The sequence below is a fragment of the Centruroides vittatus genome, unplaced genomic scaffold (genome assembly GCF_030686945.1).
Source record: "Centruroides vittatus isolate TY-2023 unplaced genomic scaffold, ASM3068694v2 contig_854, whole genome shotgun sequence".
Taxonomy (NCBI): Eukaryota; Metazoa; Arthropoda; class Arachnida; order Scorpiones; family Buthidae; genus Centruroides; species Centruroides vittatus.
Window position 1 is genome coordinate 1,544,755 of NW_027122558.1, and position 14,963 is coordinate 1,559,717.

Genomic DNA, 14,963 nt, shown 5'->3' on the forward strand with positions numbered 1-14,963 from the left:
ATTTTTGAATTTTGTATTCTATTTTTGGAATGCTTTAGTTCCAATTTCGTTCTCAACCTGATGATGGCCTGTAAATCAGGCTGAAAACGTTTATTTTTGAAATAAATATTTTCTTGGCAAGGATAAGGTGTTATTTGTATGTTTAGTGAAATTATATTTTGCCATTACTGTGACAGGTAGCATATAGCACTTGTCTGCATGGAGTGCAGTAGTGTTTTGCCCCTGTACATCATATTTTTCCTGCTCACAATAGTGTCATGCCAGTTATAGGGAAATTTTTTAAGTTGTGTATCTAATTCCGTTCAGGGGGAAATTTTTGAATTGAAATAATGTGACTTTTGGTTCAAATTGGAAGTTTGTTTATAAGCACAAAATCATCTAATAATCTTTGTTGTTGTTATTTTTGCCCAAGCAACACTAGGCTTATCTGCTAGTTTGTAATAAAAGAAAGTAAGTATTGAATACAGAGCAATAAACATACATATGCAAGGGGAGGCTCCGTTGCACATGACAAAGGAGGAATACTGTAGAAATGGTTGGGAACTGCTGCTTTAAGTTACCCATATACTCTTGCCTGTAGTGGAGCAAAGAATTTAACTTGATGTCTATTAACTCTGCTAAATTTTATGCTATAAATTTTCCAGTTATTAGTTTATTCCACTCTATAAATTTAGCTTTTTAAACTAGTTCAAATAATAATCAAAAATAATAATCAAAGCAAGTTATGTGGGCCAGAAGTGAAATATATTTGGGAGCTAGTTTGGAGACCCTATTTAGATTTGATCAAATTATTTAAATTTATTTAGCTATTAGTTGTTGTTAATAAATAAAATATACACAAAATATTATAACTGAATAATTAACCACAATCCTAATTGACATTTGTTTAAATAATGCAATATTAGTAATGGTAGAAAAATTATATAATTACCTGATGCCTCATACATGGATTCCATCTACAATAATAGCCTTTCCATAACTGAATGTGTCTCATGGTGGTTGCGGGATATAGAACATGTTGCTGATGATACGTTGTGTAGAGAGGATTACAAAAATCCTCATAATTACTGTTGATAAAAGACCATAGTGATATGGTTTTATTTTTTACGTCCTAAAAAATAAATTTTAAAAATTTTTTAAATTTATTTTACATCCTATAAAATAATCCTATTAAAAAAAATTTGAATAAAACAAACTTTACTGGAAAAGTGCATTTAATGTAATATGAATGCCAAACTTGACAAAAATGTCTAGAAAAGAATTTTGTCAATAGAGTGAATTGCAACAATGTCAAAAATCTTGATTCCTCACTGACATCATTGCAATAAATAAGCATCAAACTACGGAAGTGTCATGAAACAAGACAGCAGACTAATAATGTGTAGTTCTGTCTTTTTTAGCCAATAATGGCCTATGTGCATTGGGGTGGGGTCAATGAGATGTCAGAATTGGGGTGAGTATGGTTGTCAGGGCATGTCAGATGCCAGTCTATAATTCTACTGTGTTGGTTGGAGGTGGCACAGAGTTGTTGAGAGTAGTTTGAGCAGTGTCTCAAAGTGTTTGATTTAGTTCGAATCTGATAAGTGTAGAAGCCACAGAAGTATCAGGAAGTCACTGGAATGTTCCTTGAACCAGTCCCGTGTCATCCATGCATGAAAAGTTATCAGCATGACAGTGCTAGCTCCACATCTCCACTGGAAATATATATCTGTACCTCTTTATGTGCCACCTATTAGTGGCACATAAAGAGGTAAGATGGGTAGAGATGGTCAGCAACAATATTTGTGTAACAGGAACTTCTCAGGCTCCACATTTAGTAGTAGTCCATCTTAAGAGCAACAGAACACACCCCCAAACTAGCACAAATCCTCCACTAGCATGTAAAATTCCTGCATGCACAAGGAAGCAATGGCTTTGTGCAGTCTCTTCCATATACGTACCTGGTACCCATCTTCAGCTGTTTTGAGTGCATTGACAACTAACCATGCAAGGTACAATGCACAAAGCCTGGATTTGAGCAATGGTATAGGTGTGTGTATACAACTATAAAACCCCATGGAATGGAGTGTCTGCCATACAGTTTGCAGACCAGATCAGAAAAATATTAGGGCCAAAAAGGGCTACAAATCCTACAGCAAAATAACTAAGGCATCATGCAAACCTTTTAATGAAAAGTACAAATGAAATGGAATTTTATCAGACTCAATAGGAACTGGCATTAAAACAAGATATAATTTGCCTCAATGTTTATCGCCGTTTACACAAGGCATGGAAGCCTGGAAAGCCATCGGCAATTCCAATCTGTAATCATCCGTCCACATTCAGTATCAACTTATGGATTGCCCATCCGTAATTCTGATATTCCTAGTAGACTCTTGCCTGGAAATATTCAAAAATGGAGTATTCAGTCTTTCTTGCACCTACAATCTGTCCTTGATGAAAAAATGAGAAAGCTCATCCACATGGCTTTGCTACACCTGCTGATTTACTATAGTTGGTGGCCTATTAATATCACACGAGCAGTCACAAACTGCTTTACATTTCCTGTAAAGGGAGTCAAGAAGTAATCATCTGCTGTATCTTCTTTTTTGGGATTTTACAGTCTAGAATTAATAAATTGATATTGTAGGTACACCAATTGTAATTGAAATTGTAAAATAGCTTTTCATTTTAAGTGCCTTTGAGACAAACAGTACACAAACCCATCAAAATTAATGAGTAAGGCAATCAAAAAATATTTTTACTCAGAAATGTTTTCAGCTTTTTTCAAGCTATCTTCAGTTAACAAACTTAGAGCAGTTACATATTCTAAAATGGAAAATTTTGTTTTTCTTATTTTGTGATCAAGCTGTGTAACACTCAATGATTTTACTGTTCTTTTGCACTGTAATAAGTCTTATTGTACATTAAAGCCAAACTATTATATCGAACTACATTATTACTACTATTATTATTATTATTAAATAAATGCTAAGTAATTTGATACCAGAGGCAGACATTAGATATCTTCTCTTGCTAAATTCAAAAATTATAATTAAATTAATATTTTAATAAGTAATTTAGAAAGTTCTAGAAAAGAATCGGCCCAAAGCAGGACTCGAACCTGCAAGTCCCACTTAGCATGTGGTTGCATTGCCAATTAAGCTACCAGAGCCTTTGCCCAATACTTGCTTCCAAAACTCATTAATTTGAATATAGTCATATTCGGTTACTTATGGCACCAACTGGAGATGATTCAGCACCTATGCCTTCCAGAACCTTCTAAATTAATTATTATAATTCTTAAATTTAGCAAGAGATGGCACCTAATGCCTGCCTCAAGTGCCAAATTATTTAGCATTTAATTAATAATAGTAATACTGATAAATCAAAATGTAATTTGGCAATCATTTGGCTTTAATATGTAACTATAAGGTTTAGATGTTTATATTTGTATTTATTATACATGTAAAAATTAACTCAATTAAGGCTAATTTTGAAATTATTTGAACTTTACACTCAGTTTGAAAATATGTACTAATTGTTTATTGTCTTTGTTACTGATTCTTTAAATAAATAAAAAATCTAACATAACTCATTTTGAATTATTTTACAAAACTTATTTAATCAAATAAGACTTACCTCTTTCATTCTTTCACGTTCTGAATTATAAAGGAATGTTCCAAAAAGACAACTATATAAATGATCCAATATTGTAATCAGAAAATGCTCATTAAATTCAAATGCATTGGGAAACTGAAAAATTGAATATATACATTATTTAAAAATCAACAAAACAAGTATAATCTGTATTTTTTCATACTTTGCATTCAATTATTTTAAGAAATTAAATTGCAGGTAATAGATAAAGTTTTTAATCTATGCAACAATACGTTTTATCAGAAATAATTTAAATGCATGCAAGTTTAACTTCTTATTGGATTTACTTTAAATATTTATTTTGCCTTTAAACTGACAAAACAATTCACGTGACATTATAATTCTGTACATATAATTACTGACATAAATCTATGGTAAAATCTCTCTAAAAACAACACAATGTGATACAAATAAGTCTTGTATTTTTGCAGAATGACCAGCATGCTGGTGATTTTGCAAAAATACAATATCATAACTAAGATATTTTCATTGATTATAGAAGATATAGTGCTGAAATTCAAATTTATAGTTATTAATATAATAACTAAAGTCTATTTGTTTGTTTGTTTGTTGTTTCATTTGATGTCTTTTTTTCTCAAAAGATAGCACATTCTTCGTAATCATAAGCCGTACGCTCATAATTTAGCCATTTTTTCTATTTTCTGTCAATTTTTGGATTTTAAGGACTACACATAATGTTTTCTTAACCATTTAATCTTTTCCCTTTTTGACTTTTTACCCCAAAACCGACTGTTTATGAATGCTCATGTCAGAGTCCCATCCTCTCCAGCTGACATTTCACCTGATCTGTTGTCAGTAGTCTTTGCATTTGTTTTAACAACTACAGTTTACTTTTCTTCCCTCCCTCTTACATAACTAACATAGCTTTTGATCTGACTCGACAATAGAGTTAGCATTTTCGCTTCCAATTTATTTGAAATTAAATTTTTGTTTTGACTCCCTTTTTGGGAACCTCACAATAGCATATGCTGTATGTATAATGCAACAATGATGACACATATTCAAAGTAAAGTGTTCTTTTGATTAAAAAATTTACATTAAGGTATGTTTAGTATAAAATTATATGGTAGGCCTATTTAATTATTTGTATGATTTAATTTCAATTTTTTGAACTACACAGGAATAATTATTAATTTGTTCACAAGTTGTTTTAATTTTGCATGCAATAATTTATATTCTTGGGAAATTTTTGATCCCAAAAATATTCTGCACCTCTGTAAATTAATACAATAAAACTTTTTAAATGGTAAACTGTACTGAATTTTATTATTTCAACACACTTTAAATTTTATAAAAAGTTTAGCAAAGTATAACAATTTAAATGAAAAACTGTGGTATTTGTAAATTTTAAGTAAGAAAAGGAAAATTAACTGTTCTCATAATTAAAAAGTCACCTTTATTTAGAAACCATTTTTTGCATCCCCAAAGATGATCTTTTAAAGCAATTTCTACCATAATCAAAAGCAATCTAAAGTAATATTTTAATTTTACTCAAAAAAATTTATTTGAAACCTAGGAAATTTGCATTTGTATTATTTGAAGTTTAAAAACTTTTTCTTTTCTAGGTGAAAATTAATCATTTCTATATAATCCAGAAATCAAACACACAAATGTTATTTCAAGTGTTATTAAAATATTAAACATGATTTTTCAAATCAATATAACTTACTTGAATTAACATCTGCCAAACGCAATCTACAAACTGAAGAAAAACGGGCGATCTGTCAGCGTCGGAATGTTTATCGTCTCCATGCCCAATACGCTGCATATTATTATTATTATTATTATTTTATTTTGATTGTCAAGGGCAAATTATTAAAATCTGAAAATCAAAAATTACCTGAGCAAATTTATGGCCGAAACTGATCCACTCCTTTTCTACGAGTATTTCGAATCCTTTAATTGTACGATAAAATGGATCCAACATCAGCATTGCCAAACTGGTAGACTGAAAGATATTTCTATATTTTAAAAGAAATTACTATAACTTAGATGTTTCAATTATCAAAATACTTTATTTTAAAATTATTATTAAATGAGCTTTAATTCATAAAAACTTTAAAACATAGGCACTGTCTTTAAATAGTAGTTATATTATTTCAACATGACCAATGACAACGACTCTAAAATATTTAAAAGCTCATAATAATACAAAAAACAGGTTCATCATAAAAATGCAAAATTCATAATTTTGATTTTTTCTAGAAACATTTGATGTGGGGTATAAGGTATAGTAACCTGGAGGCATCCATAAATTTCATTGGAAATAGATGAATTGACAATGTCTGACAATATGAAACTTTCAAAGAACACATTCGCATGCTGTTGTTCTATTGCTTCAAAAGTGGCCACAATGCAACAAAGGCACACGATTCAGTTTGCAAGGTGCTCGTTAAAGTGTTTGTGGATGAACAAAAGCCGACCTTTGACACTTGCAATAAATGACAAAGGGCTGACATTGCAGAAAGAAGCAATAATTTGCATTCGTTTGGCATTGTAAGGATGGTACCACTTCCTATAGACATCACAGTCACAAAAGAACTGTACCATAAACAACTAGATCATTTAAACACCAAAACCAAAGAACTTCATTCAAGAAAAAAAATTGATAAAGTCTGATATTGCCATGCTAACATGCCAGCACAACGACCTTAGAGAAGTCTGCTGGCCAGCCAGTCTGGGCCAGGAGGTTCTGCCTCATCTACCTTACGGTCCAGACTCGGCACCAATCCCCATCTATTTCGTGCCTTGCAGAGCCATATTCCAATATGCCGTTCAATGATAATACCTGACACTCAAAACTTTCTTCAAAGAAAATTCCTAGTCATTTTATGCTCAAGGGATAGAAAGTTTGCAGCAAAGGTGGGAGGATGTGATCAATATTGGTGATTACCTATAAGATTGAACTGTAATCATTGAGTTACTTGTCAATAAAGCTTCTTTCAAAATGTCTAAATTCACCTTTACAACCCGATAATTGCCTTTATCCGAGATCCAAATATACTTGAAAAAATTTTAAGGCCTTCGATTTATTAAATTGTTAAATCAGGAAATGGATAGAAAAATTTTTGATATTCTGAACGCCTGAAAAGTTTTTATCACATGTTAGAAATTGCCTTACTTAGTCAAACATAACAAATTACTAAATTTTCTCTAATTAATAAAATTGCATGTGTTAACTTTGTTTTCTTAAAAATTTGTACTTTTCCATACATCTTATTTGACTAAAATATCTGCTACTTTTATAAATATCATTTTGTTCTCTTTAAATGTTCTTGCTCAATATTATAGCTATGCAGGAAAATAATGGCAAAATAACCATATGGAGAAAAACTCATTATTGTGTCAAATTATAATAATTATAATGTAAATATTAACAAATATTTAAAGTCACTCGTTGACTTTCAAAATTAATGCACTTCATAATTTTTAGAACCTACATGCATTTTAGCACACTGATCAACTTAAAAGAAACCAATTTTACAACTAAATTTGCAAATCTCATTGGCTTAAATTTATCTAAGTTTTCATTAAGATGGAATAGAACTTTAATGACAAAATTTGACTGCTTAGACAGAAAAAAAGACAAGCAATTCCAATTGAATAATATTTAGATATTTCCCTAAATAAGTCTCAAAACATAATCTTTTCTGAATGCTAGACTTCTTGAATGCTAGACTAATTAAAAAATAATAATTTGTAAGAAGTTTTTAAGTTATAGAAGAGTAAAATCGGCAATAATAGGCTTAGACCAATGTTAGAGTCGCTAAATCTAAAAAATCAGAAAATAGCAAAGATAAAATAAAAATAACATTGTAATATTAGAGTGCAAAAATGAAGAAATTTATAATTATTATGATTTTTGCTTATTAATAAAAATTACATTGAAAGTTCTTAAAAATAAAGCAAAGATTATTTTTGCCATCAATATTTGGCATTGTTATTTACTTTCATAACTGAACCCAGATCTTATTTATGGAAGTATTTGGTATTATTGAAAGATTTTCAGACTGCAATTTTCAAATTTCTGACCAATAAATTTTGTCTGTCCATCCTTTCTTAATCTTGAGAACAGATTTAGACAAAAGTCAAGATCAGATATGGAAAACATAGGGGCAGGAGGCCCTGATTAACTATATAAAAGCTTCCAGTTTGAAACAGAGGTCAGATTATTTCAATTCAAAAATCCCAGTTAGATAAATGATCAGCACGACTCTATTGCTAATGGGAAAGTACGATGTACGAGGGCAAGACACTACTGATCGAGAGCATATATTTTAAATTAAATAATTTAAAATTATTAAAAATTCCAACTCAGCATTGTGACAATATCACAATAAATAATTGCTTGTTTTTAATTTACTCTCATCATAAATATTTCAGTAAAGTTGTAATATTGAATCTTTCTAGTAAATGATAAATTCGATTGAGGAGAAACACATGCTACGAAACTTACAGATAATGCAGAATTTAAGTTTCTATATTATATGATCAACTAAGTAAATTTAAACATGATTTACATCAAATATAAAAATCTTACTAAATACACTTGTGTAAATGGTTTTGGAATAGAATGCTGAGAATGAAAAAAATTTGTTGTTAAGAACAAAAATTATCCTAATCTAAAAGATTACTGGAAAAAAATATAAGATAAAAAATAAATAACAGTTAATAGAAATATTACTGTTAATTTGAGAATAGCTAGCAACTTCTCAAAAATTGGTTAAATTGGATTTTTTAACATAATACTAAGAAAGTAAGAGGTAAGAAATGATCCTTTTTTTGATGACGTAATAGATGGATGGCCCCAAAGTACGTAACTAATGAAAGTATTAAAGATAGATTGATGAAATTGCATTAAAATAAAAACTATATCAGCAGTAGTTATTAATTATTATTATTAGTTATTAATTATAAATTATTTGTCTTTAAAACCTGAGCAGTTCGATCCCAACCATCACTGCAATGGACCACGACGGAAGTTTTATTACTTTCCACTTTATCTGCAATACGTAACGCTCCTGCCAAAATTCTGCGAATGTGTTCCAACCAATGTGTAGATTCAATATTTGATAGCCAGTGGGCTTCATCAATTGAAGGAAAACACACTTCTTTTAATTTTCTCAGACTCTCTCTCATAACATGAATGTTATGGACATCAAGAAATACTAATTCTGCATTTTGATATGCATCTTCACTCTCATAACCACCACCTCTTGCCTATAAAAGTTTTAAAAAAATTATATTTTAGAAAAAATATATATAAATAAAAAACCACATAAAAATTTTTAAATTATTACTTTATTAGCAGCAGCATTAACACTAGGTCTTGTATCCATAATGAAAATTTTATGTGATTGAGCATTTGCATCTAAAATCATTTGAATATATTTTTCGTCGTCTTTACTACGTTTTCCACTGACACCAACAAGTGGCTGGCTGCAACGAGTTATGGTAGCTTGACTTTCTGGATGTATCCAAGATAGTACCTGAGAAAAACAAAAGATTTACTTTAAAAATTCAAATTATAATATTCATCCTCATGGCTGAATGGCTGGAGTGATGGCCTCATTTAAGCTGTGCTTTGTGCTTTGGTAATATAACCAAAGATAAAATATTAGTTGGAAATTTCCCATCCAAACTACAATAAATCATATTTCTTTCCTTTCTTTCCAAGTGAAAAAGGCCTAGAAATGTACCTACTGCAAATCTGGCAAGACTCCATCTTGAATAAATTAAAGAATAGATAGATATTCTAATGTTCCCAAACTTGACACACCGAAGTGGTTTACAGAGGTAAATAACTTAGGGAAGAATACAGATAATAACAAGTGAAAACTGTATGACCGCTACGAAAACAGTGCTTTGTCTTTGTTCCGGCTCTAATTTTATAATTAATTTATTTCTTCCATTTCTTTAAAACATTTGGTTGTCTTATTTTTGTTTTTTGGCCTTTGGTGCATGTGAGTATTAAAATTTGTATTATTTTGTTGCTAGTCAACCTTGCACTTGTGCACCTGGTTTAGTGTGATAGCTAAGCCTAATCTGCAGCAAGATGCTGGGGCACAAATCTAAAGCTACCCAGAAAACGTCTGCAGCCTCTGAAGAAATATTGAAACTATGATTTACAGAAGCCATCAACCAAGTTTTTATCAGCCAATAGTGAATAAACACCCATTCAACCAACAAGAAAGCTACACAATGGATCAACTAATACAAAGAATAACTGACATCCATTTATGTTGTTTAGATAAATACAATGTGGTACAAGAAGAAATAGTTAAACTGCAAAATGATAAAATACATTATCAATCGCAACTGAAATCATATGCAAATGCTGTTAAAGCTTCAAGAGTCAAAGTCCATAACAAACCTGGTCAAGGAGACATTACTGTTAACTCCGGGGATTAAAAACTCACAAGTGGACAAAAACACAGTCAGAAGTCATTTAGAATCTGTTCTAAAACTGGCTGCCAATGGTATCAGGATTGACTCCTGTCTGGTGCAAAAAGATGGGAAAGTCAACCTTTAAATATCCAATACTGCCAGTGTTAATAAAATTATTAATCTTATCAACAACAATGATGACTCTGAATTCAAATTTTTGGCAAGAAAGAAAACTAAAAGAAAGCGCTTAGTTCAAATACACCACGTGTGCTCTAACCTAAATAAAGAAGAGTTGCTTAACACTGTCACTGCAAAGAATGATAACTTAAAAAAAATACTAGAAGAAAAAGATCAGATACTACAACCACTATTCTCCTTCAGATCCAAGGCAAACTCTGCTCAGGAAAAAACATGGGTTTTGTTGACCACACCACAAGTTCATCAAAATTTACTAAAAAACAGAAGGATGTATATAGGACTTAGATCTCATCAAGTCTTCAATTACTTAGGAATCAAACAATGCTACAACTGCTGTAAATTTGGTCGCATTGCTTCAAAATGTGTACCGGAACAACAAGCCTGCTCACGTTGTGGTGTCGAGGGTCACAGCTATAGAACGTGTGTGGAAAAGACCAAGTCTTCTGTTATTAAGTGCATTAACTGTATCAGATGGGCTAAACATCTAAAAATAAATGTTCAAAATGTTTCTCACAAAGCCACGGACCCAGAATGCCCTGTATACTTAAAAGTTAAATCAAAACTGATTGAAAACACAGACTATGGAGAGTCCATATACCAAGAAACATATTAAAATTGTTCAATTTAATGCCAATCACTCCAAAGCAGTCACAAGAAATCTGGCAAAATACTTAATAGATAATGACATAGACATTGCTCTATTATAGGATCCCTACATATACAATACCAAAATTGTTGGCTTTCCTAGGAGTTTCAAGATTATCTCTGCAGCTGTCCCCAATCCCCTAGCTTGCATTATTATATGCAACCCAAATATCCCCATATTGCAGCTAACCCAGCTATGCAATTAGTTCTGCACTGTAATATCTATTACTCTGGATACTGTTCTGTTCTTATCTTCAGTTTATTGCTATCCCAGCTTGTCTCTGAATGATGCCATCTCTTTTTTAGAGGAAACCTACAAAACAATTGATAAGTATAGGCTGCTGATTAGTGTTGACTCTAATGTCAGAAATCCACTTTGGCATATCATAGAAAATAGCAGAGATACCCAATTTGAAGAATTTTTAGAAAATCAAAATTTTACTGTTATAAATGAACCAAGTGATCCAACTTATGACTCTATTCTGGGCAAAAGTTGGATTGATTCAACTATCACTAGTTCCTCTCTGGCTAAAAAGATTACAGGATGATCTCTGGTAAAAAAGGAGATGCTATCTGATCACAGAGCCATCTCCTTTTGCATTGAACAGCAACACAGGCTTTGCCTTACAAAAAGTAACTCCTTCAACCTAAAAAAGGCAAACTGGCAAATGTTTTAAGGTCTAATTCAAGAAGAACTGAATAATTTAAGTTATCTTAACACTGAACAGGAAACTGATAAAGCTAAATAACATTCTGAAAAGTGCAGCAGAAAAAGCCATTTCCAGGAAAGTCCCTCTAAAGAAGGCTGTGCCACGGTGGACCCCAACATTAACATCTCTGAGAAAACAGGTCAATTCTCTTAGGCGCAAATTTCAAAGGCAGAAAAATCCCCAAATAAGAGTCAATCAAGAAACTGAATACAGGTCAGCAAAAAAGAAATATATCAGAGAAATGGAGTCAGAAAAGCTGAAATCCTGGCAAAACTATTGCAATACAAAGAGAAATCTTGATCTGTGGAAAAACGTTTACAGGATTTTAAACAGAAACAACACGGATCTTACACTTCTGGCACCCATAGATAACACCCATCAAAGTTATGATATCAAATCTGCTTTATCAGCCCTGGCTGCACAACTTTTTCCTGGAGATAATACCACAGATGAATTCTCTGAACATAAATCTATCAGAAAAAACTGTCAAAGTGTGTGTTCAGCTCCAACTGAAATAGATTATTATTTCTCCACTTTCGAACTCAAGAAAGCAATTTTCTCCATGGAACCTCATAGATCTCATCACCTCCAGGAGGTGATGAGATCTATGCCAAAATGCTACAGGTGTGTTTCAACAATTTGGAGCCATTTCTACTCAGTCTGTACAACTCCTGCCTAAGACTTTCTTACTTTCCTGATCACCGGAAAATTGCCAATGTCATCCTTATCAAAAAGCCAAAGACTGAAAATACCGACCCCTCCAAACAGTATAGACCAGGGGTCAGAAAGTGTGGCTCACGAGCCACACGTGGCTCTTTGCATAGACGTTTGCGGCTCTTCGGACATAAACTCCAATCTCACCTCATCTCAAGCAGTTTATGAGATAGAGCCGCCGAACAAACTTCAACTCGTACGGCATACTCTACCATTCTTTAGCCTGTCCGCACATGACCACTCACATTGATCAATACGAATCGCATGCGAGTGGTAGTATGTAAAGCATATCTATATATGTAACCTATTGAACGTGCATCCATCAGTCCGAGTAATGTTATGCCGAAAATGGCCACTAGAGGCGCCCCTGTCATGTGTTGTATTTCACACATTTAAATTAACAATATAAATTATTATTTACATTAACAGTATAAATTGTTATTATTCATTTGGCCAATATCCAATAACAATATAAATAATTCAGTATATTTGTAATAGGAATTTATTATTGTCACAGAATGCCTGTAACGCGCACTAGGAGGCGTCCTTCAACACAACTAGTCGGCGATCGGCCAAGCAGTTCAGCCTCGATGCAGCTCTCTGGTACTTTTGGTATCTTGTTTCCATGACAATTTGGCTCTTCTCACTTAATAAACTGCTGACCCCTGGTATAGACCAATTAGCCTTCTTCCAGTAATAGGTAAAGTTTTTGAAAAAATGATTTTAGGCTGACTCAAGTGGCATGCTAATATGCACCACTGGCTAGACCCAAACCAGTATGGCTTCAGAAAAAGCAGAAGTGCTGAAGATACCATCCATGCCTTGACAGACATTATAGAAGGAGGTCTGAATAACAAAGTTTATACCGCAGCTATATTTTTGGAAATTAAAGGAGCCTTTGGCACCCAAGCATTATCAACAAGCTCTCCCAACTAGATTGTTCCATCTATCTTGTCAAGTTGGTCTCCTCTTTTCTAACTAATAGGAAAATAAATCTATCTTACCATGATCACTCTGTTAAAAAAACTCCTAACTAAATCTTGCCCTCAAGGTAGTGTCCTGTCACTTTTTTTTATGGAACCTGGTGGTAAAATCCTTTCTGAAAACCAAACGTGACAAGGCAATAAGTGTACAAGCCTATGCCGACAACCTTGTCATTGTGTGTCAGCATAGGAACACTACTTTTTTGGAAAGTGAGCTAAATGAAATGTTGAGTATAGCTTTTAAATGGGCCTATTTTAATAAAATCCAATTCTGTACTTATAAGACCAAAGCCATGCTTTTCACCAACAAATACAAATTTTCATACCCCAAGGTTTTATTAAATCGTGACTCAATCAAATGGATAGATCGGCAAAAGTACCTGGGAGTAATCCTTGATACTAAACTCACATACAGTTATCATATTGATTATATCTTGGTTAAGGCCAAGAAAATAAACTATATGCTGCTAAAATGTATTAGATGTACTGTACCTGGGGACTAAATCATAAAGCTTGTAAAACTCTAAATAATGGGGCAATACAACCAATGCTACTTTACGCAGCCTCTAGCTGGGGGTCATGTAACTAGTAAATATTCAATAGCAAGTAAATTACTCTCTCTTCAAAGACAGTTTGCCATCAGAATTTCAAAGTGCTGCAGAACTGTTTCTACAAATGCCTCTCTGATACTAGCAGAGCTCCTTCCTTTGCCACTATGTATTGAAGAAAAAGTTCTAAACTACTACATCAGAACCACAAACATCAAGGCTCTACAACAGTCTCTACTCCTGTCTACAGCTGTTCATATGCTTCCACACTGCAATTACCCTACTAACTGTGATCATCATCCTGTATGCTGGGTTATCCCCAGGGTGCATCTGGTGTCATCTGCTTCCTCCTTGGATAGCTATGCTGACATTAATACCTAAACAGATGGGTCCAAAGGCCCCCCTTCATGTTGGCTCAAGTATCTGTATCTTCCTGAAAACTGACATATTTTACCCAAAATAAGTTAAAAGGTACAGATACCCCCCCACATACCTCCATCTATCAAGCTGAAGAAGATGCTGTCTACCACGCTGTTCAGTGGGCCACTTCACTACCTAAGAAAACTCTATCAACAATTACAGTGACTCTCAGTCTGTCCTAAAAGCCCTTTTAAATCCCAATTGCAATAGCAACAAAAATCACATATATCCAGCACCATATTAAAAATCATGTTAATAAGAACTTTTATTTTTGTTCCTGGCCATACTGGCATACTAGGAAATGAAAAAACCGACTTTGAAGCTAAGTCAGCTGAAAAGGACACTGACTTGGACTATACTCTCATCCCTCTCTCACGTAGCAGCCTTAAAAATTATATTCATGTCAATGCTATGCAGAAGTGGAACCAGCAATGGTTGAGCAGTAAAACTGGTAGAATAACAAGACTTTATTTTCCTAGTGTTGAATGCAGGTTCTCATCACCACTTAGAGATTTAACGTTTGCTACTGCTTAACTACTTACTGAGCATGGTAATTTTCAAAGCTACCTGGCGATGTATAACCAGGCAGAAACTGCCTTTCGCTTGGGCTCTGTAGTAAACCTTGACACCGTCGACCATATGATCTATCACTGTCCAATTTACGATCAAGATAGACTTATTTTGAAATTAGAAATCTT

The 14,963-nt window shown here is 32.9% G+C and overlaps 1 protein-coding gene across 1 annotated transcript in view; it reads right to left on the bottom strand.

Moving 5' to 3' along the window:
- mtm (myotubularin) overlaps positions 1–14,963 on the bottom strand; it is a 51,880-nt gene that overhangs the window by 5,433 nt on the left and 31,484 nt on the right. The window contains exons 8-13 of the mRNA XM_067279126.1: positions 8,961–9,149; positions 8,596–8,880; positions 5,501–5,608; positions 5,330–5,422; positions 3,622–3,735; positions 932–1,111 (exon numbers count right to left, since the gene is read on the bottom strand). Coding sequence (XP_067135227.1) covers positions 932–1,111; positions 3,622–3,735; positions 5,330–5,422; positions 5,501–5,608; positions 8,596–8,880; positions 8,961–9,149 — 969 coding nt within the window. The remainder of the gene's footprint in view (positions 1–931; positions 1,112–3,621; positions 3,736–5,329; positions 5,423–5,500; positions 5,609–8,595; positions 8,881–8,960; positions 9,150–14,963) is intronic.